The sequence below is a fragment of the Eleutherodactylus coqui genome, chromosome 12 (genome assembly GCF_035609145.1).
Source record: "Eleutherodactylus coqui strain aEleCoq1 chromosome 12, aEleCoq1.hap1, whole genome shotgun sequence".
Classification (NCBI taxonomy): Eukaryota; Metazoa; Chordata; class Amphibia; order Anura; family Eleutherodactylidae; genus Eleutherodactylus; species Eleutherodactylus coqui.
The window spans coordinates 95,113,464-95,140,116 of record NC_089848.1 but is presented as its reverse complement, the minus strand read 5'-3'; the positions used below and the strand labels follow the sequence as shown (position 1 = coordinate 95,140,116).

At 50.9% G+C, this 26,653-nt stretch overlaps 1 protein-coding gene and 3 long non-coding RNA genes across 6 annotated transcripts in view; 2 read left to right on the top strand and 2 right to left on the bottom strand.

Annotated features, from left to right (window-relative positions):
• The first annotated feature begins 136 nt into the window (after positions 1–136).
• On the top strand, positions 137–5,553 carry LOC136586684 (uncharacterized). 2 transcript variants are annotated; one of them, XR_010787319.1, is made up of 4 exons: positions 137–400; positions 2,805–2,912; positions 3,067–3,240; positions 5,094–5,553. It is a non-coding gene; the product is annotated as an uncharacterized lncRNA (long non-coding RNA). The 2 variants fall into 2 exon arrangements; XR_010787318.1 differs by lacking the exon at positions 137–400 and having other exon boundaries at positions 2,631–2,912.
• On the bottom strand, positions 298–696 carry LOC136586686 (uncharacterized). Its single transcript, XR_010787322.1, has 3 exons — positions 664–696; positions 511–608; positions 298–412 (listed from the first exon to the last, which is right to left on the bottom strand). It is a non-coding gene; the product is annotated as an uncharacterized lncRNA (long non-coding RNA).
• Positions 5,554–7,010: 1,457 nt separating the features above from the next.
• Positions 7,011–13,795, bottom strand: LOC136586685 (uncharacterized). 2 transcript variants are annotated; one of them, XR_010787321.1, is made up of 4 exons: positions 13,533–13,795; positions 8,936–9,043; positions 8,608–8,781; positions 7,011–7,301 (listed from the first exon to the last, which is right to left on the bottom strand). It is a non-coding gene; the product is annotated as an uncharacterized lncRNA (long non-coding RNA). The 2 variants fall into 2 exon arrangements; XR_010787320.1 differs by lacking the exon at positions 13,533–13,795 and having other exon boundaries at positions 8,936–9,218.
• A 109-nt stretch (positions 13,796–13,904) lies between these two features.
• The window catches only part of CDC25A (cell division cycle 25A), a 29,836-nt gene continuing 17,087 nt past the window's right edge, over positions 13,905–26,653 (top strand). Inside the window, exons 1-12 of the mRNA XM_066585672.1 lie at positions 13,905–14,047; positions 14,232–14,428; positions 16,906–16,985; positions 18,421–18,472; positions 19,597–19,635; positions 20,920–20,956; positions 21,090–21,185; positions 21,776–21,895; positions 22,003–22,137; positions 23,729–23,800; positions 23,880–24,023; positions 24,098–24,190. Coding sequence (XP_066441769.1) covers positions 14,265–14,428; positions 16,906–16,985; positions 18,421–18,472; positions 19,597–19,635; positions 20,920–20,956; positions 21,090–21,185; positions 21,776–21,895; positions 22,003–22,137; positions 23,729–23,800; positions 23,880–24,023; positions 24,098–24,190 — 1,032 coding nt within the window. The 5' untranslated portion in view covers positions 13,905–14,047; positions 14,232–14,264. The remainder of the gene's footprint in view (positions 14,048–14,231; positions 14,429–16,905; positions 16,986–18,420; positions 18,473–19,596; positions 19,636–20,919; positions 20,957–21,089; positions 21,186–21,775; positions 21,896–22,002; positions 22,138–23,728; positions 23,801–23,879; positions 24,024–24,097; positions 24,191–26,653) is intronic.

Below are 26,653 nucleotides of genomic sequence, written 5' to 3'. Positions count from 1 at the left end.
ACTCACTGACCACGTGGTGCGCAATCTACGCTGTTATTGGTTATTGTAACTGTCACTCACGTGTATCTCGGTCATTGACCAATCAATAACTTTCAGAATTGGCGCCATCGAATAGTCAGCGCATACGGGGGGCATATTAACACATTCTGCCGCAGTTCTACAGCGCGGCCGATTCAGCCAATCAGCTGGCTGGAATCGGCACCACGTGACACAGCGGCGTGCCCGCGCATTGCCGTGCACGATGAGCTGTGCCCGCGCGTCACGTGGGCTGTGACGTCACCGTGCCTTGCATTTGCCCGCGGATTTTGAACAGTATTGATCTACGGAGGAAGCAAGCTGATGGTTGGAGCCTTTTCCCCAATTTACAAGATGGGAGAGTAAGATTTGTGCGCTACGTGTGGTGAGTACCCACCTGAGATTTGTGCGCTGTGCGCTACGCTGTGCGCTACGTGTGGAGACGCGGTTACCTGAGATTAATGCGCCGTGCGCTACGTGTGGAGACGCGGTTACCTGAGATTTGTGCGCTGTGCGCTACGTGTGGAGACGCGGTTACCTGAGATTTGTGCGCCGTGCGCTACGCTGTGCGCTACGTGTGGAGACGCGGTTACCTGAGATTTGTGCGCCGTGCGCTACGCTGTGCGCTACGTGTGGAGACGCGGTTACCTGAGATTTGTGCGCTGTGCGTGTGGAGACGCGGTCACCTGAGATTTGTGCGCTACGTGTGGAGACGCGGTTACCTGAGATTTGTGCGCCGTGCGCTACGCTGTGCGCTACGTGTGGAGACGCGGTTACCTGAGATTAATGCGCCGTGCGCTACGCTGTGCGCTTCGTGTGGAGACGCGGTTACCTGAGATTAATGCGCTGTGCGCTACGCTGTGCGCTACGTGTGGAGACGCGGTCACCTGAGATTTGTGCGCCGTGTGCTGCGCTGTGCGCTACGTGTGGAGACGCGGTTACCTGAGATTTGTGCGCTGTGCGCTACGCTGTGCGCTACGTGTGGAGACGCGGTTACCTGAGATTTGTGCGCTATGTGTGGAGACGCGGTTACCTGAGATTTGTGCGCCGTGCGCTACGCTGTGCGCTACGTGTGGAGACGCGGTTACCTGAGATTAATGCGCCGTGCGCTACGTGTGGAGACGCGGTCACCTGAGATTTGTGCGCTGTGCGCTACGTGTGGAGACGCGGTCACCTGAGATTTGTGCGCCGTGCGCTACGCTGTGCGCTATGTGTGGAGACGCGGTCACCTGAGATTTGTGCGCCGTGCGCTACGCTGTGCGCTACGTGTGGAGACGCGGTTACCTGAGATTTGTGCGCCGCGCGCTACGTGTGGAGACGCGGTTACCTGAGATTTGTGCGCTGTGCGCTACGCTGTGCGCTATGTGTGGAGACGCGGTCACCTGAGATTTGTGCGCCGTGTGCTGCGCTGTGCGCTACGTGTGGAGACGCGGTTACCTGAGATTTGTGCGCTGTGCGCTACGCTGTGCGCTACGTGTGGAGACGCGGTTACCTGAGATTTGTGCGCTATGTGTGGAGACGCGGTTACCTGAGATTTGTGCGCCGTGCGCTACGCTGTGCGCTACGTGTGGAGACGCGGTTACCTGAGATTAATGCGCCGTGCGCTACGTGTGGAGACGCGGTCACCTGAGATTTGTGCGCTGTGCGCTACGCTGTGCGCTACGTGTGGAGACGCGGTCACCTGAGATTTGTGCGCCGTGTGCTGCGCTGTGCGCTACGTGTGGAGACGCGGTTACCTGAGATTTGTGCGCCGTGCGCTACGCTGTGCGCTACGTGTGGAGACGCGGTTACCTGAGATTAATGCGCCGTGCGCTACGTGTGGAGACGCGGTCACCTGAGATTTGTGCGCTGTGCGCTACGTGTGGAGACGCGGTCACCTGAGATTTGTGCGCCGTGCGCTACGCTGTGCGCTATGTGTGGAGACGCGGTCACCTGAGATTTGTGCGCCGTGCGCTACGCTGTGCGCTACGTGTGGAGACGCGGTTACCTGAGATTTGTGCGCCGCGCGCTACGTGTGGAGACGCGGTTACCTGAGATTTGTGCGCTGTGCGCTACGCTGTGCGCTATGTGTGGAGACGCGGTCACCTGAGATTTGTGCGCCGTGCGCTACGCTGTGCGCTATGTGTGGAGACGCGGTTACCTGAGATTTGTGCGCCGTGCGCTACGCTGTGCGCTACGTGTGGAGACGCGGTTACCTGAGATTTGTGCGCTATGTGTGGAGATGCGGTTACCTGAGATTTGTGCGCCGTGCGCTACGCTGTGTGCTATGTGTGGAGACGCGGTTACCTGAGATTTGTGCGCCGTGCGCTATGTGTGGAGACACGGTTACCTGAGATTTGTGCGCCGTGCGCTACGCTGTGCGCTATGTGTGGAGACGCGGTTACCTGAGATTTGTGCGCCGTGCGCTACGCTGTGCGCTATTTGTGGAGACGCGGTTACCTGAGATTTGTGCGCTGTGCGCTACGCTGTGCGCTACGTGTGGAGACGCGGTTACCTGAGATTTGTGCGCTGTGCGCTACGTGTGGAGACGCGGTCACCTGAGATTTGTGCGCTGTGCGCTACGTGTGGAGACGCGGTCACCTGAGATTTGTGCGCCGTGCGCTACGTGTGGAGACGCGGTCACCTGAGATTTGTGCGCTGTGCGCTACGTGTGGTGAGCACGTCACCTGAGATTTGTGCGCTGTGCGCTACGTGTGGAGACAACACCCAAGATTTGTGCGCTACGTGTGGTGAGTACGTCACCTGAGATTTGCGCGACGCCACCTGGCGCAACCTGTCTTTTTTTGCAGATTTGTGCGCCTTATTGCAAAATTACGTGTGGAGAGGATCCTGACGTTTGGACGCGTTTCGAGAAGAATTTCGCTTTGCTAGGACACCACCTGACATCACTCAGCGAGGTAAGCTGCTGCATCTGCCCAAATTTTCATCGCGTGCATCTGCTCATATGCGCATATTTGGCGCATATTTGCAGGTTTTCGCTTGCATCTGCTGATATGCGCATATTTGCAGGTTTTCGCTTGCATGTGGTGATATGCTCTCCGTTTTCCACAGGACGACTCGTGTGGAGAGGAACCTGACATTTGGCTGCGTTTTGTACAACGTACGGAACCGGAGATGGGCGTTTTAGGTGCTGATCTCACATTTGCCCCCCGCCTTTTGGAGAGGACGACTCTTCTGGAGAGGAATTTCGCTTCGCTAGGACACCACCTGACGTCACTCGGCGAGGTAAGCTGCTGCATCTGCCACATTTTTCATTGCTTGCATCTGCTCATATGTACATGCATGCCTGTATGCGTACATGCATGCATGCCTGTATGCGTACATGCATGCATGTATGCGTGCGTGCATGCATGCCTGTATGCGTACACGCATGCCTGTATGCGTACACACATTCATGCCTGTATGCGTGCATTCATGCCTGTATGCGTGCGTGCATGCCTGTATGCGTGCGTGCATGCCTGTATGCGTGCGTGCATGCCTGTATGCGTGCGTGCGTGCCTGTATGCGTGCGTGCGTGCCTGTGTGCGTGCGTGCCTGTATGCGTGCGTGCGTGCCTGTATGCGTGCGTGCGTGCCTGTATGCGTGCGTGCGTGCCTGTATGCGTGCGTGCGTGCCTGTATGCGTGCCTGTATGCGTGCGTGCGTGCGTGCCTGTATGCGTGCGTGCGTGCCTGTATGCGTGCGTGCGTGCCTGTATGCGTGCGTGCGTGCCTGTATGCGTACGTGCCTGCCTGTATGCGTACGTGCATGCCTGTGTGCGTACGTGCATGCATGCCTGTATGCGTGCGTGCATGCATGCCTGTATGCGTGCGTGCATGCATGCCTGTATGCGTGCGTGCATGCATGCCTGTATGCGTGCGTGCATGCATGCCTGTATGCGTGCGTGCATGCATGCCTGTATGCGTGCGTGCATGCCTGTATGCGTGCGTGCATGCCTGTATGCGTACGTGCATGCCTGTATGCGTGCGTGCATGCCTGTGTGCGTACGTGCATGCATGCCTGTATGCGTACGTGCATGCATGCCTGTATGCGTGCATGCATGCCTGTATGCGTGCGTGCATGCATGCCTGTATGCGTGCGTGCATGCATGCCTGTATGCGTGCGTGCATGCATGCCTGTATGCGTGCGTGCATGCATGCCTGTATGCGTGCGTGCATGCATGCCTGTATGCGTGCGTGCATGCATGCCTGTATGCGTGCGTGCATGCATGCCTGTATGCGTGCGTGCATGCATGTATGCGTGCGTGCATGCATGCCTGTATGCGTGCGTGCATGCATGCCTGTATGTGTGCGTGCGTGCATGCATGCGTACGTGCGTGCCTGTATGCGTACATGCCTGTGTGCATGCCTGTATGCGTGCATGCCTGTATGCGTGCATGCCTGCATGCCTGTATGTGTACATGCGTGTATGCGTACATGCGTGCATGTCTGTATGAGTATATGCGTGCATGCCTGTATGCGTACATGTGTGCATGCCTGTATGCGTGCCTGTATGCGTATATGCGTGCGTGCCTGTATGCGTACATGCCTCTATGCGTGCCTGTATGCGTATATGCGTGCGTGCCTGTATGCGTGCCTGTATGCGTACATGCGTGCGTGCCTGTATGCGTACATGCGTGCGTGCCTGTATGCGTGCATGCGTGCGTGCCTGCCTGTATGCGTGCCTGTATGCGTGCGTGCGTGCTTGTATGCGTACATGCCTTATGCGTACGTGCGTGCTTGTATGCGTACATGCCTTATGCGTACATGCATGTATGTATGTATACATGCATGTATGCTCACCCACTTACTCAGCCACCCCCTCTCTCTCACACACACACTTGCTGTGTTAAATTCGTCTTATTGGCCGAAAAAGACATTACATCAGATTTGAGTATTTAATTCCTTTTTTTAGCAAACGTACAGGTTCCATCCCAATACTGCACCAACCTTCGGAGAAACATACCAATTGTCCAAATACGATGTCTTTATCTATTAAAGTAGGAGTGAAGAAAAGCAGGGACAGTGCAAGAACTATGAAAACCCACGGAATTAAGCCAATTGCAGGCAGGGTTAATTTTTTTTTTCTTCCTCCTTCTAGGTCAGCTGATACGTTTTGGTCAGAATCTTGCACTGTGGTAACCGTTTCCGCTGCTCGCAACCAGAGTTGAATCACCAGAGAGCCAGAAGTTCCCAGATGTTGGCTCCGGAGGACGCTTAAAAGCTGGAAATGGCCCATCACCTGCTATGGAAATACATCATCAGGATCTGATGGAGCAGTACGATGAAGATTGTCAGGTTGCATGTGATGCTGCTCACTGTCCCTCGTTAGTCGGTTCACAGTTTATACACTAAGCTATTTATCCCCTTAGAGAACAAGACTGTTTGCGCCTTAGTGACAGACCGAAAATTTGGAACTTTACATGTGTCACTTGACATATCATAAGTCCGTAAAGGTTTTGCATATCCAAGTGACTGACATTTTTTTCTTCCCCTTGTTGTACTTCTGTTAGGTAGTAAAAAAGGACTGTTAAAAGTTGTGTATATTTATTAAAATTGCTACTTTGCACAATTTTGAATTTTCATTTTTTCACATTGTCAAATGTCATATATAAAATAAGTGCAAACATTCTGTACAAATCTCTGCGAACATATAGATTTCCATCTGTTCACTTTATTCTGGATGCACGGTTTAAAACCTTTGTAAATTTATTTTTTCCATTTAGGAGACGTACAAATTTAACATTTCTTTTCAGAATTTAGAGGAACACTTAGGCCTCATGTCTACGGGGAAAATCAGGCCCGCTACGGATTCTCCATGTAGAATCTGCAGCGGGTCCCTCCTGCCCCGCGGACATGAGCGCTGAAAATAACAATAAATCAGAATTAACTTACCTCTCACACGCTCCGGATACTTCCTTCGCTGCGGCGTCATCTTCTCTCGTCGCGGCCGGATCTTCTTTCTTCAGCTCAGCGGATGTGCATGATGACGTCGGTGACGTGCCCCGCACATGCGCCGGGCCAAAGCAAAATGATCCGGCCGCGACTGAGAGAAGATGGTGCCGCGGCGAAGAGAAGAAACGGAGCGGATGGGAGGTGAGTTTATTCTGATTTATTGTTATTTTCAGCGCTCATGTCCGCGGGGCAGGAGGGACCCGTTACGGATTCTACATGGAGAATCCGGAGCGGGCCAGATTTTCCCCGTGGACATGAGGCCTTAATGTATTCTCTGAGAGGGTCAGGAGTATTTTGGCCCCACATTTATTTTTAGGAATGAATGCAATTTAGGAGACCAAATAATATTTAATTTTTAGAAAACATGTCCTTTTCAAGACCTTTTTTTTTCTATATTGCACATCAAAAGGAGGATTGAACCTCCGAAATGGATACCCCTGTTTTGTCTCGTGTTCACAAGTATACACAGTGTGGCCCTAATGTTATGTCTGTATGCACCACTGGGCCCAAAAAGAAAGGAGTAGTCAGTGGCTTTCTGAACAGACTGTTACAATCGTGTGAGCAGATAAAGCAGAGGGCCCACACGATCGTGACTAAAGGAGTGGTAGTCTAGTAGTATACACGCACACCGGGAACACAGGAGAGTCACACAGTATCCAGGCAACCAAGCCTGTGCTACAGGGGGGATGACAGTGGCCCTACCTAAGCGGGGACATCAGCCGAGTAAGAGGGCGGCCCAGCGATCTTAAGAACTGGGCCCTAGCAGATCCGAGGAGCCACACCACAGAACAGGAGTCATACACATGCCACATAACAGACACCGCCAACTGCATCAGGAACAGGACAGGGCACACCTCCAATTGCATCAGGAGCAGGACAGGGCACACCACCAACTGCATCAGGAGCAGGACAGGGCACACCACCAACTGCATCAGGAGCAGGACAGGGCACACCGCCAACTGCATCAGGAGCAGGACAGGGCACACCGCCAACTGCATCAGGAGCAGGACAGGGCACACCGCCAACTGCAACGTATAGTCAAAACACGACAGACTCCACCCAATTCAGATTTTATAATTTATTGCTAGTGTGGATGTTACAACAAGGTTCATTCCGTGATATAGACCAAAGGCGGCTGTGTTTATGGGTCTTTTCTGTTTACTGCATTGCAGTAAAATATTGCGCAGTTTTTCAGGATCCTGCGTCATAATTCTTTTTTTTTTTTTTAAACGTATTAAAAAAAAAAGGGAGTCCCTGGGAAAAAACAGTTCATAAAAAGAAGGGTTTCAAGATTGCTGAACGTCGAGGGTCTCTTCACTGTCCGCCAGCCTTCCCGTTCTCAAGGACATCAGATCTGCAGGAAATGAGAAATCAGCAGGTTAACAGTCACATCCCACCATTATTACTGATTCCTAGATCCGCTCAACCCACTTACAATGACCACTACTCCCCCAACCTGGACAGAAGAATTAGACATACATACATACAGGCATGCACGCACGCATGTATACACACACAGGCATGCACGTATACACGTATCCACGCACGCACGTATACATACACGCACGCATGCATGCATACAGGCACGCACGCACGCACACAGGCACGCACACACGCATGCACACATGTACGCATACAGGCACGCATACAGGCATGCACGCATATACGCATACAGGCACGCATACAGGCATGCACGCATATACGCATACAGGCATGCACACAGGCATGTACGCATACAGGCACGCACGTACGCATGCATGCACGCACGCATACAGGCATGCATGCACGCACGCATACAGGCATGCATGCACGCACGCATACAGGCATGCATGCACGCACGCATACAGGCATGCATGCACGCACGCATACAGACATGCATGCACGCACGCATACAGGCATGCATGCACGTACGCATACAGGCATGCATGCACGTACGCACACAGGCATGCACGCACGCATACAGGCATGCACGTACGCATACAGGCATGCACGCACGCATACAGGCATGCACGCACGCATACAGGCATGCATGCACGCACGCATACAGGCATGCATGCACGCACGCATACAGGCATGCACGCACGCATACAGGCATGCATGCACGCACGCATACAGGCATGCATGCACGCACGCATACAGACATGCATGCACGCACGCATACAGGCATGCATGCACGTACGCATACAGGCATGCATGCACGTACGCACACAGGCATGCACGCACGCATACAGGCATGCACGTACGCATACAGGCACGCACGTACGCATACAGGCACGCACGTACGCATACAGGCACGCACGTACGCATACAGGCACGCACGCACGCATACAGGCACGCACGCACGCATACAGGCACGCACGCACGCATACAGGCACGCACGCACGCATACAGGCACGCACGCACGCATACAGGCACGCACGCATACAGGCACGCACGCACGCATACAGGCACGAATGCACGCATACAGGCATGAATGTGTGTACGCATACAGGCATGCATGCACGCATACAGGCATGCGTGTACGCATACAGGCATGCATGCACGCACGCATACATGCATGCATGTACGCATACAGGCATGCATGCATGTACGCATACAGGCATGCATGTACATATGAGCAGATGCAAGCAATGAAAAATGTGGCAGATGCAGCAGCTTACCTCGCCGAGTGACGTCAGGTGGTGTCCTAGCGAAGCGAAATTCCTCTCCAGAAGAGTCGTCCTCTCCAAAAGGCGGGGGGCAAATGTGAGATCAGCACCTAAAACGCCCATCTCCGGTTCCGTACGTTGTACAAAACGCAGCCAAATGTCAGGTTCCTCTCCACACGAGTCGTCCTGTGGAAAACGGAGAGCATATCACCACATGCAAGCGAAAACCTGCAAATATGCGCATATCAGCAGATGCAAGCGAAAACCTGCAAATATGCGCCAAATATGCGCATATGAGCAGATGCACGCGATGAAAATTTGGGCAGATGCAGCAGCTTACCTCGCTGAGTGATGTCAGGTGGTGTCCTAGCAAAGCGAAATTCTTCTCGAAACGCGTCCAAACGTCAGGATCCTCTCCACACGTAATTTTGCAATAAGGCGCACAAATCTGCAAAAAAAGACAGGTTGCGCCAGGTGGCGTCGCGCAAATCTCAGGTGACGTACTCACCACACGTAGCGCACAAATCTTGGGTGTTGTCTCCACACGTAGCGCACAGCGCACAAATCTCAGGTGACGTGCTCACCACACGTAGCGCACAGCGCACAAATCTCAGGTGACCGCGTCTCCACACGTAGCGCACGGCGCACAAATCTCAGGTGACCGCGTCTCCACACGTAGCGCACAGCGCACAAATCTCAGGTGACCGCGTCTCCACACGTAGCGCACAGCGCACAAATCTCAGGTAACCGCGTCTCCACACGTAGCGCACAGCGTAGCGCACAGCGCACAAATCTCAGGTAACCGCGTCTCCACAAATAGCGCACAGCGTAGCGCACGGCGCACAAATCTCAGGTAACCGCGTCTCCACACATAGCGCACAGCGTAGCGCACGGCGCACAAATCTCAGGTAACCGTGTCTCCACACATAGCGCACGGCGCACAAATCTCAGGTAACCGCGTCTCCACACATAGCACACAGCGTAGCGCACGGCGCACAAATCTCAGGTAACCGCATCTCCACACATAGCGCACAAATCTCAGGTAACCGCGTCTCCACACGTAGCGCACAGCGTAGCGCACGGCGCACAAATCTCAGGTAACCGCGTCTCCACACATAGCGCACAGCGTAGCGCACGGCGCACAAATCTCAGGTAACCGTGTCTCCACACATAGCGCACGGCGCACAAATCTCAGGTAACCGCGTCTCCACACATAGCACACAGCGTAGCGCACGGCGCACAAATCTCAGGTAACCGCATCTCCACACATAGCGCACAAATCTCAGGTAACCGCGTCTCCACACGTAGCGCACAGCGTAGCGCACGGCGCACAAATCTCAGGTAACCGCGTCTCCACACATAGCGCACAGCGTAGCGCACGGCGCACAAATCTCAGGTGACCGCGTCTCCACACATAGCGCACAGCGTAGCGCACAGCGCACAAATCTCAGGTAACCGCGTCTCCACACGTAGCGCGCGGCGCACAAATCTCAGGTAACCGCGTCTCCACACGTAGCGCACAGCGTAGCGCACGGCGCACAAATCTCAGGTGACCGCGTCTCCACACATAGCGCACAGCGTAGCGCACGGCGCACAAATCTCAGGTGACCGCGTCTCCACACGTAGCGCACAGCGCACAAATCTCAGGTGACCGCGTCTCCACACGTAGCGCACGGCGCATTAATCTCAGGTAACCGCGTCTCCACACGTAGCGCACAGCGTAGCGCACGGCGCACAAATCTCAGGTAACCGCGTCTCCACACGTAGCGCACAGCGCAGCACACGGCGCACAAATCTCAGGTGACCGCGTCTCCACACGTAGCGCACAGCGTAGCGCACAGCGCACAAATCTCAGGTGACCGCGTCTCCACACGTAGCGCACGGCGCATTAATCTCAGGTAACCGCGTCTCCACACGTAGCGCACAGCGTAGCGCACGGCGCACAAATCTCAGGTAACCGCGTCTCCACACATAGCGCACAAATCTCAGGTAACCGCGTCTCCACACGTAGCGCACAGCGTAGCGCACAGCGCACAAATCTCAGGTAACCGCGTCTCCACACGTAGCGCACAGCGCAGCACACGGCGCACAAATCTCAGGTGACCGCGTCTCCACACATAGCGCACAGCGTAGCGCACAGCGCACAAATCTCAGGTAACCGCGTCTCCACACGTAGCGCGCGGCGCACAAATCTCAGGTAACCGCGTCTCCACACGTAGCGCACAGCGTAGCGCACGGCGCACAAATCTCAGGTGACCGCGTCTCCACACATAGCGCACAGCGTAGCGCACGGCGCACAAATCTCAGGTGACCGCGTCTCCACACGTAGCGCACAGCGCACAAATCTCAGGTGACCGCGTCTCCACACGTAGCGCACGGCGCATTAATCTCAGGTAACCGCGTCTCCACACGTAGCGCACAGCGTAGCGCACGGCGCACAAATCTCAGGTAACCGCGTCTCCACACATAGCGCACAAATCTCAGGTAACCGCGTCTCCACACGTAGCGCACAGCGTAGCGCACAGCGCACAAATCTCAGGTAACCGCGTCTCCACACGTAGCGCACAGCGCAGCACACGGCGCACAAATCTCAGGTGACCGCGTCTCCACACGTAGCGCACAGCGTAGCGCACAGCGCATTAATCTCAGGTAACCGCGTCTCCACACGAAGCGCACAGCGTAGCGCACGGCGCATTAATCTCAGGTAACCGCGTCTCCACACGTAGCGCACAGCGTAGCGCACGGCGCACAAATCTCAGGTAACCGCGTCTCCACACGTAGCGCACAAATCTCAGGTGACCGCGTCTCCACACGCACAGCGCACAAATCTCAGGTAACCGCGTCTCCACACGTAGCGCACAGCGTAGCGCACGGCGCACAAATCTCAGGTAACCGCGTCTCCACACGTAGCGCACAGCGTAGCGCACGGCGCACAAATCTCAGGTAACCGCGTCTCCACACGTAGCGCACAGCGCACAAATCTCAGGTAACCGCGTCTCCACACGTAGCGCACGGCGCATTAATCTCAGGTAACCGCGTCTCCACACGTAGCGCACAGCGTAGCGCACAGCGCACAAATCTCAGGTGACCGCGTCTCCACACATAGCGCACAGCGTAGCGCACAGCGCACAAATCTCAGGTAACCGCGTCTCCACACGTAGCGCGCGGCGCACAAATCTCAGGTAACCGCGTCTCCACACGTAGCGCACAGCGTAGCGCACGGCGCACAAATCTCAGGTGACCGCGTCTCCACACATAGCGCACAGCGTAGCGCACAGCGCACAAATCTCAGGTAACCGCGTCTCCACACGTAGCGCGCGGCGCACAAATCTCAGGTAACCGCGTCTCCACACGTAGCGCACAGCGTAGCGCACGGCGCACAAATCTCAGGTGACCGCGTCTCCACACATAGCGCACAGCGTAGCGCACGGCGCACAAATCTCAGGTGACCGCGTCTCCACACGTAGCGCACAGCGCACAAATCTCAGGTGACCGCGTCTCCACACGTAGCGCACGGCGCATTAATCTCAGGTAACCGCGTCTCCACACGTAGCGCACAGCGTAGCGCACGGCGCACAAATCTCAGGTAACCGCGTCTCCACACGTAGCGCACAGCGCAGCACACGGCGCACAAATCTCAGGTGACCGCGTCTCCACACGTAGCGCACAGCGTAGCGCACAGCGCACAAATCTCAGGTGACCGCGTCTCCACACGTAGCGCACGGCGCATTAATCTCAGGTAACCGCGTCTCCACACGTAGCGCACAGCGTAGCGCACGGCGCACAAATCTCAGGTAACCGCGTCTCCACACATAGCGCACAAATCTCAGGTAACCGCGTCTCCACACGTAGCGCACAGCGTAGCGCACAGCGCACAAATCTCAGGTAACCGCGTCTCCACACGTAGCGCACAGCGCAGCACACGGCGCACAAATCTCAGGTGACCGCGTCTCCACACATAGCGCACAGCGTAGCGCACAGCGCACAAATCTCAGGTAACCGCGTCTCCACACGTAGCGCGCGGCGCACAAATCTCAGGTAACCGCGTCTCCACACGTAGCGCACAGCGTAGCGCACGGCGCACAAATCTCAGGTGACCGCGTCTCCACACATAGCGCACAGCGTAGCGCACGGCGCACAAATCTCAGGTGACCGCGTCTCCACACGTAGCGCACAGCGCACAAATCTCAGGTGACCGCGTCTCCACACGTAGCGCACGGCGCATTAATCTCAGGTAACCGCGTCTCCACACGTAGCGCACAGCGTAGCGCACGGCGCACAAATCTCAGGTAACCGCGTCTCCACACATAGCGCACAAATCTCAGGTAACCGCGTCTCCACACGTAGCGCACAGCGTAGCGCACAGCGCACAAATCTCAGGTAACCGCGTCTCCACACGTAGCGCACAGCGCAGCACACGGCGCACAAATCTCAGGTGACCGCGTCTCCACACGTAGCGCACAGCGTAGCGCACAGCGCATTAATCTCAGGTAACCGCGTCTCCACACGAAGCGCACAGCGTAGCGCACGGCGCATTAATCTCAGGTAACCGCGTCTCCACACGTAGCGCACAGCGTAGCGCACGGCGCACAAATCTCAGGTAACCGCGTCTCCACACGTAGCGCACAAATCTCAGGTGACCGCGTCTCCACACGCACAGCGCACAAATCTCAGGTAACCGCGTCTCCACACGTAGCGCACAGCGTAGCGCACGGCGCACAAATCTCAGGTAACCGCGTCTCCACACGTAGCGCACAGCGTAGCGCACGGCGCACAAATCTCAGGTAACCGCGTCTCCACACGTAGCGCACAGCGCACAAATCTCAGGTAACCGCGTCTCCACACGTAGCGCACGGCGCATTAATCTCAGGTAACCGCGTCTCCACACGTAGCGCACAGCGTAGCGCACAGCGCACAAATCTCAGGTGGGTACTCACCACACGTAGCGCACAAATCTTACTCTCCCATCTTGTAAATTGGGGAAAAGGCTCCAACCATCAGCTTGCTTCCTCCGTAGATCAATACTGTTCAAAATCCGCGGGCAAATGCAAGGCACGGTGACGTCACAGCCCACGTGACGCGCGGGCACAGCTCATCGTGCACGGCAATGCGCGGGCACGCCGCTGTGTCACGTGGTGCCGATTCCAGCCAGCTGATTGGCTGAATCGGCCGCGCTGTAGAACTGCGGCAGAATGTGTTAATATGCATACGGGGGTGTCCTTCGCTCGAGCGTTTGATTGGCTGGCCTCGTTGTCGCTCAGAGCTCTGATTGGTCACACGTTGATGGCGCCAAATCCAAGGCGGGCTGGGCGGTGGAGATGGTGGTCGGTGAGGGTTAAGAGGGGAGCTGCGGGCCGAGCTCGGTAGAGTCATCGCATGTCCGGCCGTGAGGGTGCTGGTTGAGGCTTGCATAGAAGGGATAACACACAGGTTACAGTGAGCGCCAGTGCAGGTACGATATGTTTCCATATCATTTGTCTCTTCCGCTGTGACTGACCGCACGGTAAAAATACTGGTTTATGTAGTGGTGAAACTCAATATTTACCTTTCGGTTCTAACCGACCACGTGTGTTTGCTCCATAAGATTTATCATTTAGCTCTGTTTAAACTGACCCTGCTGATACTTTGTTTTGCAGTTGCTGTGCCCGGCCGCAGGGTTCTTTGCAAAGATGGACATGTACCGCTCGGCCCCAACTGACGTTAAGGGAAGCAGCCGCCTCTCTGGGTTACCTGTGGTGAAGGCCTTATTCTCCTGTGAAGCAGCTACTGCCTCGGCCTTGTCTCCAGTCACCCACCTGTCTCTCAACATGAACAAGCTAAAAGGCCTTGGGAGGTGACTTGCAGCAATGTGACCCTTTCTCTGTAGTATAACTTTTGCCTCAGCATGGCTGCATGGATCTGGTTGTGGAGCCATCTGTCACTCGTGATTCTGCGCTGTATGCATACTCTGCATAAGGGCCCTTCTAGATGGAACAATTTATCGTTTGAGCGAATGATGTCGGGGCTCGCTTGTGCAGCCTATTTATACAGGCAGATCAATCGCTGGTAGAATTGTTCAGTCGCTCACATTCGCTGTATAAGTGAATGGGAAGGACTGATCAACACTAGTTAAACCAATTAGCAAATGAGCCAGCAATGACTTTCATTTCTACATGAAATGAATGATACGCAAACAACTTGTCTGCTCATCGTTCCATTGCTGCCTGTTTGCATTGAATAACTATCAGTCACGTTTGTATACATTTCTGTCCAAACACGTTAAAGGGGTTCTGACATGAAAAAGAAAAACTTTTACTTACCTTGCCTGACCAGGACCGATCGCCAGGCATGTCCCCTCTATCCGGCATCCTCTTCTGTGGCTTCTTGAAGCAGAGCAGGAGCGGTCAAAATGACCGCTTCCTGCTCTACTCCGTACGTCAGCCACTTCCGAGGTGAACGGACGGGCTGCCCACAGCAAGCATGTCACAAGCAGTGCTTGCTGTGGGCGGCCCGTCCGTCCTAGATGAACTCCCGAGTTCTGCGCATGCGCAGTGGAGAGGCGGCCTGTGCTGACTCCTGTTAGAGGGCACCTGTCTTCTGCGCCTGCGTGCAATCTCGCTCATCGGAGGAAGACTGCCTGCTGGGAGATGACCCTGCAGCACAACAATGGAACACAATGTAAGTGTTAGTTTTTATGCTTTAACAGCCATTAATCGTGGGTTCCCTGTGTCCATTAGGCAGACCAGGGAACAATGGCTGTTAAAGCATAATGTCAGAACCCCTTTAAGCCCCAATGCACATGGGCATATTTGTATTGCAGAACCTGGAGCTGACGTCCATCTCTGGATTCCGCTGCAAATACTGCCCATAAACACGCTATTAAAAATTTGCTTATCCATGAGCAGAAATCAGTTGTGACTTTCTGCTCGTGGAGGGAAAACCGCAGCCTGTTCAATTTCTACGCGGGCGGCTTCCGGTGTCGGCTGTGGAATCTGCGACATCGCTCAGCGACCACGCGGCATAATCTGTACTGCACGTGTACTGGCCAGCATATCCGCAATACAGATCCGTACAGGCACACGGGTCCCTGGCCGCTCTCAGGGTTGGATCTCTCATGCGGCCTCTGACCTGGCCATGTGCATTAAGCCTAAGGGGGTATCAATGATTCTATAAGCACAGGATTAACTGTTTCCACGGCAGCTTTAATTCATACCGTCAAATAGGTTATATTAGCACCACAATCTGATCATAACTGGATAAGGTACAGTATATGACAGGTTCCCTTTAAATAGCAGACACCTTCTATAAGCACCATAAACTAAGATGTAGTGCTTATATGATGGGTCCTACTGAGTCTGGGGGGCTGTAGTTTTATACTTGCCCAGATCATTGCTCTTGGAGCATCGACTACCCAAGGTGACCGTACATCTATCAGTGACTCTTTTCATTCAGTCTGCGCACACGCTCTATCGTTCTCTCTGGGCATGTGCGCTCTCTGAAGACTCGGACTGATAGATGGAATTTTGACTTCCTGGGTTGACTATATGGGAACAGGGGCACAGGTAGGTGTAAAGCCCTTCCCCAGACTCAATAGGACCAATCCTAGAAGCCTATTAGTCTGTAGGCGACGCTCTAATGTACCTTTTACACAGGCTGAGAATTGCACAACTCATTTGCCCAAGCGAGCCAACTGGTGACGTCACCAGCTAGTCTGCGCTTGGGCAGCGTGTTTAGACCGCATGCTTCTTGTTGAGAATCTTGCAGTTTTCTTGCACTAATTGTTCAGCATTTCATATAGGAATGTGAAACAATGAACGGTTGGTGTTTAAAACTGCAGAAGCCGGCAGGGCCTTTTTTTCTTTTTTTTTTTGGGCGCTGGCTAAAACTGAACGACGAATGGGAAGAACACAATAATTCTTCGGTGGTGTGTAAACTGAACTATCATCTTTCTACAGTTTGCTCTGATAAGGGCCCATTCACACATGGACCAGGGCTTTCCGGCACAGCTGTTTCCGTTTTTGTAACAGAAAATGGAACACTTCCATTTTTTTCATCTCAATGCTTCCAAATAGCTTTTCAAAAAAACGTATTGTCCGTTTACTTCTGTGCTTTTTTTTCTTTTTGCTTTAATTTTTTTTTCCCTTCTACTCTGAAACTGTGCCGGAAAGCCCCATCATGGGTGTTGACTTGGCCTGACTTGGGTTTTGGGTGCTTTTATGCTGAATGTATAGATTTCAGACTTAAAAAAAAAAAAAAACTAACAGTAGTTTTCCACCTGTGACTATTTAACCTGTAAATACATGTGGTCTAACTACTACATTTTATCTTTAGTCAATGTGAGACCCCAAAAAGGATACTACAGGACAGCTATTCCATGCAAAGAACAGATTCCTCAGAGTCCATGGATGCTGGTAAGAATAGTGAACTTATTCTATGACTTAAAAGGTTCTTGCCCCCAGGTAATCCTTGAAAGCACAAGCTGACAATGGCCTATGCCATAGATGCAGATTGCAGGAGGTTGGACCCAAATCTATCTCTATAACGGAGCACCCTGGCCTTTTTTATAGGACTTGCGTAAACTGCATAGAACAGTCCCCTTTGCTGTTTCCATGCTGCTGGCCTCTGTGTATAGAAGATTATTGGGGTTTTGGTCAAGATGGGCATTGAACGAGCTCCTAGAATGTCACTCATTAAAATGCTAATCTAACAGGGAAAATGCATTATTACATGGCAGACATTCACATAAATAACTGCTTGTGCCTGATTGGAAGCTGATACTTGTTGGTTGGGCTGCTGGCCCTGAGATGGGGACAACTCTCATTACCACTTATTCTTAAGCCCTTTTACACAAACCGGTCATTTAAACAACTGCACGATCGCTCAGATCCTTAGATGTGACAGCTGTTCCTTATTACACACGATAAGCTGCTGACTAGGGATATGTACCTTTTGAAATCTACTTCTGGTGACTGTAGATAAGGGTTGGGTGGGTACAGGCCCTCTTACACTGATTATAGTTCAAAAACTGCTGGAGCCTTCAAATTTGTGCAATCGATCAGTATAAACAGCAAATAACTGATAAAATGCTTATCGTTCATTTATGCAAGCCTAAAAATCCTTGCTGGCTTGTTTAAACACCGATCATTCAGTTGGTACAGTGGACTGAACGATCCTATACACTTTTGTTTGTTTCCCTGTTTAAACTGCTCGTGTGAACAATTTCTTGCTACGTGTAAACATACTGTCAGATGTTAGGTCAGCAGACTAATAAGATGGAATGCAGTAAACTAATTGCATGCATTGCTGCAAAACTATCCTGTAAGAGTACAAGTAATCACAACTCTTATCATATATATCCTGGAATTCTATAAGGGTTCCTTCACACTGAGTGCGATATCTAATTCATGGCCCAATATCCTTCTCCCCACCATGTGAAAACCCTGTGGATGTGAGGCGTTCATGTGAAAACTGCTTCACGTCACTGTGGGGGGGGGGGGGTGTATGGGAATCAGAGGATTGCAAAGTTCTCCCATTGATTTCAATGGTGCTAGCACTGCTGTCCCATTGAAAGCAATGGCTCTGTGAGGCAAGATCTCTCAGCTAGATAGAACATGCAACTTATTTCCTGCATTGTGGTGCGATTCAGGAAAACATCGCTAATGTCAGTAGGGTGCATCTCACAATACACAACTTGTGTGACACTTCTCACCAGTGTGGAGGAAGAAAAGTAGTTTGTATACCAATATGGCTAACTTTGCAGCAGCTGTTGCTAAATTGCAGACTGATGCATGGTATCTACTTGGGCAACCATATTGATAACTGGATGACCCTCCTTTGTCTTTTTAGGTCTTGGTCTTGAATCACCCAGTGCAATGAACTTAAAGGACCTGGAAGAGACGTAAGTTTCTAGAATCCGTTCTCTTACCCCCACCTTTAAAAACTGTTCCAGGTTAAAAATACTATAATTGCCTTTTTAAAATCCGTGGCATGTGGCTTCAGTACGCTCTTGTGCACTTTTTTTTTAATCTGAGATCTGTGCTTGGAGGGGATCTTGGTCGTCTTGTCCCACTGAAACTGGTTTTGGACAGCGTTTGTGTATTTGGATCTTAAAGGGGTTGTCTCGCGAAACCAAGTGGGGTTATACACTTCCGTATGGCCATATTAATGCACTTTGTAATATACATCGTGCATTAAATATGAGCCATACAGAAGTTATTCCACTTACCTGCTCCGTTGCTAGCGTCCTCGTCTCCATGGTGCCGTCTAAATTCGCTGGCAGCTTGCTTTTTTAGACGCGCTTGCGCAGTCCGGTCTTCTCCTTTCAGCACGAGCCGCTTCAGTGTGCTCCCCGCTACAGCTCTTCTGCGCATGCGCAGATGAGCTGTCACTGCTTGGGAGCGCGCTGGAGCGGCCATTCTGTACCTTCCTCTGTTAGAGGAAGGTGCAGAGCCGCCCAGCTGTCCGGAGAAGCCGCCCAGCTGTCCTGCCGTCCAGGTAAGTGATGGGCCGGGGGGGGGGCTGCCGCTGCGATGGGGGGGGCTGTCGCTAGGCCGGGGGAACTAGCGCTGGGCCAGGGGGGTAAGTGATGGGTCGGGGGTGATGTTCACTGACAGGTGAAGGCCCCGGAGCCCAGCGCTGGGCTCCGGGGCCTTCACCTGGGCTGAGGGTCTAGCGCTGGGGAGCCGGGAGCGTAGCGCTGGGGAGCCGGGGGCTAGCGCCGGTTACCTGCTGCCTGGCGGTGGGTGACTGGTCGGCGGCTGCAGGGCGTCCGGTTGCCATGGAGACACAGCTGGCAGCGTCTCGGGAGCGCGCACGTCGGGCTGCAGCGAGCGACGGGGAAAGAGCCGGCGGCCATCTTGGGGAAACTTTTATAAGTTGCTGGAACGGTAAGTACAAACCAGCTAGGAAAGTCATTTACAGGGGTAATTAGTAATGTATGTTTAATTAGGGGGACTGGGCAAAAAAAAAAAATCACTGCTTCCTCGAGACATCTCCTTTAATGCTGGTTCTCTCCGGTTTCAGATTTGAAAAGGCGCTGTTTGATTCTGGACAAAGTACAAAGTAAGTTTGATGCTTTTGGCCTTTTTACATGCTACAGTTGTCCTGTATGAAGGATACTGTGGACACCAGACTGGTACATGTTATAGCACAATGTTGGGAGAGTTCTTGGAGCACTAGCCCTATATGATGAGGCCTAGTGTATAGTCACTGGAGAGCTGAAATATGCTGTTTCCTCCCCACAATGCAATGAGTAAGTACAGAAGGTGAAGTCTAAAGGAAGAATCTGCAGAGAACTGATAGTGGGGCCGTGCTAACTTGGCTTACAGCAGTAGAGGCCACACTAGGGGCTAAATTAAAATCCTGCCACCAGGAGTAGTAGGCAGGCTGGGAACATAACTTTTCTGACTTCTCAGATACTGGAGGTTGCGGCCTCTAGCAATAGAGGGGCTGGGGAGCTGAAAGGGAGTACCCTATAAAGCGGTGCTGCCAACTGAAGGATGTTGTGAAGGTGGAAGCCTAGGGCCACTGTTGCCATGAATAGCTGCTTGGCAGGGTGCATAAAGATGTAGATGGGATGGTAGTACCCACTGAGTGAGGTGGAAGAGTGTATTAAAGGCTAAGAAAATGAAGGGGTAGAACAGGGGTGGAGGACTTTGGGGTAGGGGGGCACAGGAAGAAGTCAAACTTGACTGTCTTGTAGCCAAGAGGAGCTTTCTTTCAGTCTTCATGGTGGAGCCAAGCTTCTGTAGCTTTGCAATGCCATGCTCACAGGTGGGATAAGGTAACGTAGACCATGCCACCTTGGTGGATAGCTGGGCAGCACAAATTGGCCTGTTTTAAATGGTCTGGCTGTTTATGAGCAAGACTAACTTTCTTAGTGCTGTTCCCTTGACTGGGGGTGGGAAGACACCCCAACTTAAAAGATATTGACAGATCTGTTTCCTGTCAAAGCTAAAACTGAGCTTGGTGCCTGTACAGTAACTTTTTCGCTATACCCATTTATCAGCCTCCTTGTGGCAGCAGTCTATACCCAGAATTCCCTCTGTCCCCAATTAAATGAGTGTTGCTCTTGTATAGACTTGTCCATGATAAAACTACATGCAAATCCTGCTTAGACTAATCCTGCCATCATACTTTAGTCAGCTGCTCCTTGCTAACAACCAAATGAATAGAATCAACTAAGATTCCCTGTCACACTCCGCTCCCTCTGGCCCTGTTCTAAGCATATTACAGTCAGTTCTGCTGGGGGAATTCCTCCAAAAAAGTGTGTATGTTGCAGCGTATGCTTCTAGCATGACATGTTCTATATTTTGTTTTAACCATGTAATCTTAAACTTATTTCAGTACAAAGTTGCCCCTGGGCAGGAGACGATCCTTGCCGGTAAGAACTTTATTGCATGGAAATGTTGGCTATTTTATGGTCTTGTAACATGGTAAAATTCTCACTCTATGTTCTGAAAAATGCTGCATTATCATGTATCACTTGATTTCTGAGGCTTTTTTTTTCCCTCCAGCAAAAATTCCTCGGTTCTAGCCCTGCCTTTAAGAGAAATCTCTTGCATTCCCTGGATTGTGAAGTATTTGCTCATGGTGATGAGAACAAGGAAAATGTAAGTAACACAGCTCACTGTACTGTATCTGTAGCTTTGTATTATAAAAAAGTTCAATAAAGTTGTCATAGAACTTGTTTCTGTACTTATTGTTGGTAAGTGGCAACATCCTTGTTCACATCCAGAGGCTGAAAAGCAATTCTCACCTAATCTTGCTTAAACAGGAGGTACTGCCTTCACTGAAAAAAGTTCAAAGCTCTATTCTTCTAGCTCTTACACTTGAATGAAAACTGAAAATTAAAAAAAAAAAGCCCCGTTTACATGGAACGAATGTCTCGCAAACTGAACAACACATCCCTGAATGTACTCTCTCCCATGCTGTTGCACAGGAGCGAGCATCATTGGCTTGCAGTGGGGCAGCTTCTCTCTTCATGGCCCACTCCACCTTCGTTCACTTGAACAACTATTACTTCTGTGTAAGCGCAGGAGCAATTGTGGGGCAGCAGTCCATGAGGTGGGTGTTTATGTGCCTGACAGTCCTCCATGAAAAGGGACCTTAAGACTTGGCTTGACAAGTGCATCTAGCCTGCAGCTTCTATAATGAGAGTATTTGGTGCAATTACACTTTTTTTTTTTTTCTCCACTTTTAGGAACCCTTTCAATTCAAAATCCCACCCAGACCAAGTTTCAGAAGCTTCACACAACCACAGTGCCATGGAGAAGGCAAAGAAGTGTTTGTACAACGACAGAAATCCGCTCCAGCTTGCATAGTACGTTACAAGCATTGCTGCTTCTGCAAAGCCAACTTTATGATGAAACTGCGTTGGGTTGTGCAACGTGGCCTCTTATAACTTTCTTTTTTTTTTTTCTCTCCTAGTTGTCTTCTCCTGGGAAGATCTCTGAATCCAGAGGCTGTGATCTGGCCTTGGTGAGGAAGTCGTCTTGCACATCCACTACAACAGAGAGCAGTGATGATGGCTTCCTGGACATGTTGGATGGAGATGATCAGGAGGTAGGGGTCTTGTTGGATTAGCAAGTAGTACATGGCTAATACAAGGTTATAGCATGTGGCCTAAAGCAGTAACTGTTGAAAGCCAATTTATTGGGTATTAATGGAAATGTTATACTTTACCTTTAAGGTCCATGTACACACAAGGATTATCGCTCAAAAAATGTCTTTTGAGCAATGATCGTTGTCATTTACATCGCAAGATAACTCAAATGTTGAGTGATCGCCTTGCGCTCCAGAGGATTCAGAGAACAAGCGGGTGGCTGGTGGTTCTCTGCATCCAGGGTTGTTATACAGCCGAGCACTCCGTGTGGGATATGGAGAATGCAGCTGGACTGGAGGGTGGGTTTGGCATGGCTAGCCTCCAGCTCATATTTATCAGACTATCTATAGTCCTTTGACAGAAACTTGCATTTTAATCAGTAGCAGCATACACCGCTTCAATCATTGTGCCTGTCACCATTTTATGCAGCCTTCAGTGTAGCACAATGGTGCTAACAGATTCCCTCTAACTATCAAATGGGTGAAATGGCTATTTGATTAGAATAAATCCTTTCGCACAATTATGCTTTAATCTTCTCTTGCATATTGACATTGTAGTATTGCGCCACTGGGAATTGAACTTTAGTTTTTTTTTTCCAGCTCTTCCTTGATATAGACCCTCTTGTCCCCTGATGAGCGTGCCTTGCATCTGCAAGGCGAGAAGCATTTAGATGCCAACTTGACCCACTGAACACAATCCGAATCCACATTTTTGATTCATTCTTGCCCATATCATAGGAATATCAACAGGGTCTCTTTACAGTGTCCTTGTCATGGTATACAAGCTGTTAAGGCATACTAGAGTAGCTAATTTTTTTTTTTATATATAGCCCAATAACTGCATAGACTCACCGGTCATCTGGTTGCACATTGCTTTAATATACAATCTAGTTGTCATGTGGAATTATGAATCTCTTGGTACATCTAAATCCTGTCAGATTGATGAGACTGTTTCAATTTTATTCTATGATGTGCAGATCCAAGAAGGTGTGCTGTATTGAGACGCTCTTCTTGCGTCTTGTATTGGCTATTAGATTTAAACATAACATTAGATGTGTTATAGCTATATGAAACAATCCACTAAATATATTTCACCTGTTTGATATTGTTAGACTTCTGCTGGATGATATTTGCAGACTGGTAATCTAGGTCAGTTTCTGCTAGCCTTCAAAGAACAGTCTTTCCCCAGCCTAAAGTCTGACTAGGAGATACATTCTATTTCTTTGTTCTCCAGTTGGCATAGGGGACTGTATACATGATTCTCATGTAGGGTCACTCTCTGACTATAGCAATAGAGCAGCCTGATAAATGTAAAAAAAAACCAAACTGTACAGGACTATAAAACATGGTTGGTTGCCTCCTGAAAACCTATAAGCACACCTGTCCAATAGTTGTTGGGTATCGCAACTTGGCCCCATTCACTATTGAAGCTAAGCTGCAATATCTGACATTACTAGAAAGGGAATCATGCCTATCCACAGGCCAACTTTTTTTTTGACTGGTATGAACAGACTTGCAGCTGGTATTTCACCCTGATTTCTTTTCCTCCCAGACTGATGCTGAAATTCCTTGCGGTGTTGCCAGTCTCTGGACTGCTCCCTTGGTTTTGAACCGTCCTGAGTTTGTAAGTAGCTGCTCATCTCTTTTCTCTATATTCAGATCATGGTAAAAGATCTTAAGTTGTATGGCCTTAACTCCTCTAGTGTCATGAGGCTGGTTCCCCCTCCATTACTCCAGTGGGCAGACATGCTACAAAGAGGTCCGAAACTTCCCATGAAGACATGCCAGAGAAGGTCAAGCGACGACGCAGCATGTTTGAAGTGACTGAGGTTCATGAGCCTGAGAAGGTGAGTATCTAGAAGATGAAGGTTTATTGACTGCCTCCTGCAGATGACCTATATTGCCTGACTCTCTCTTACAGGGTACATGTTTAATGCAGTCCAAATCTTTCCCTGAAACGATTGAAAGTATATTTGACAGTGGCCAAAGGGATCTTATTGGAGACTTCTCAAAAGTAAGCGCAAAATGTTCACACTCCTGACATGCTGCTTCTTCCAATGCTCATCTGTAATATGTGCTGCAGGAGTCTTGCAAGTCTCACATCAGTTACATGTTCATTCTGAATACACTGCGTGATCCAAGCGCTGCACTGACTGAGCTGCAGAAGCTTGTGCTACAGATGAAACTTCATGTCCACTTGTACAACTAATTTGCTACCATTGTGTCTACAGCTTCTATGCAGATCAGTCACCATAGTAACTGAAGCCACAACTGTGTGTAGTCTGATCCCACAGTTTTACTCCAACTTTGTGCAACCCCCCCCCCCCCCCCCTCAAGAGAACAGATGGGTTTGTAGTCTGTTGCTATGGAGGCACATTGGTCTGTTCCAAAGCTGAAGACCAGTCATGTTAGATGCATAGGGGGAATAAAGTGTTTAGGGAGATGCTGTAGTCTTTAAAGGGCTCATCCTGCAATGCTTATATGGCCTCTTCTTGGTGATCTGGGCATCTATGGCCTTGCTGATTTTGGGATCAGACCCTGCAGATCACACATCTTAACTTGTTTGGGTAGGCCATGAATGTATGTCAGTCAGGATTACAATGATTGGTAATGGTATTTCTAAAGCTGGTGGTAGATGGCTGGTTCCCCCAATTATGGTCATGGTTTACCACCTCCCCTCCCTACACAAGTTACAATGCATGGCCAGTGGCTAGTATTACTACTTCTACACTTTGGTCCAAGCTTAGCCCTTCACCAGTGCATTTTCTGAAATTTAGATTCTGTGCCTGGCACAAATGCTACAAGTATTTCGTAGTCTATTTTTTTTTTTTTTTTTTTTTAAACTCGTTTTATTGACAAGTTAATAACATATCGAATACAGAAAGAAAAAAGAACAGAAACACTGTGCAGTACATAGACTTGCATGTAATATAAGCCAATCTGGCTTGTACATTGCGGTTTACGTCATATTTGGTGAGTTTTCCCGACCCTGAGCAGAGGGGGAGGCGGTAGGCATGTAGTATAGTACCGTGTTGTAGGAGGGATAGGAAGGTAGGGAAAAGTGAAGGTAATGGGGGGTTCATGGAAAGAGGTATACCCGTGCTAGAGCCCCTTTCAAAAGCATCTGTCTATTGGCTCACTTGTCTTAAGCCCATAAGTATGCACTTGCATCAAGATGTGCCAATCAATTGGGCGTGTCACAGTATGTGGCCAGGGCCCCCAAGGTGTTTTATTTATTTTAAGGGAGAAGGGAAGCGTAAAGTGATATTCCAGGTGGCTGACCGTGCGCGAGGCCGGGTCCCCCCCCCCCATCTCACCACTGTTCCTCGACAGTTTTTATTATCGCCTTTGTAGCGCTGATATTGCTGACGTGAGCGGCTGCGGGGGAAACAAGGTCAGCGAGGAATCACACCACTGGCCCCACACCTTTTGAAATTTATCCGGGCATTTGCGGGCTTTGTATACTATATTGTTGTAGGGTATAATTGAGTTTGTGGTTTTCTTCCACATTGCCACAGTCGGGCCCCTCTGGTCCATCCATCTCATCGCGATGACCTTTCTGGCCATGAATAGTACCTCCTTTAGGAATACTCTGTGATAATGTTGCCACTGCTCCTCGTCGAGGATACCGAAAAGGCAAATTTCTGGAGTGGCAGAGATTGGGATTTCAAGAATCGTGGATAACAGATCTATGACTTCGTCCCAATATGATCGGATCCGCGGGCAGTCCCAAATCATGTGCCAAAAATCAGCATATGTGCAGGTGCATCTAATACAACATGTGGATGGCAGCCTGCCCATTTTATGTAGTCTCGCCGGGGTGAGGTAACATTGATGGACTATATAGAGCTGAGTCAGCTTATTATTTGCTGAGGGGGAGACGGACATCGGTGACTCCAGTACCTCTTGGAACGTCTCTTCCGTCAACGTTGGGATCAGGGACTTCCACTTAATCAAAGCGGGAGGGATTTCCCCTGTGGCTTTTGAAATTGTTAGATGGGAATATAATGTCGAGATAAGTCCGCGTGGCCCTTGTGATCTTAATATTCCAATTAGTGGGTAATGGGATATGGTGCTACTCGTGGGCGGAAATTGGGTCTGGAGCGCATGCCGGATCTGTAGGTATTTGTAAAAGTGAGATCTAGGTATTTGGTATTGGGCCTGGAGTTGCTCAAAGGATAGCAGGATATTAGTTGTATAGGTCTCCTAGATGAGCTATACAATGCTGTTCCCATACCTCTAGGTCAGTTAGCAACCGCAGCTCCCCCAGCCCAGGGTTCCTCCACAGCGGCATGTCTGCGGCTATATCCGAGAATCCACTCGCCTCCCTCGCCTGGCGCCAGACCCGCATAGCCAGTCTGTGAATAGGCAGTATTTTGCCCCTCACCGTGGCGGGGAGCTCCAGCAGCGGCCAGAGACTAGAAGTGTTCAGAATCTGTGCCAGATGGGCCTCTGAATTGGGCAGTGGACCGTTTTT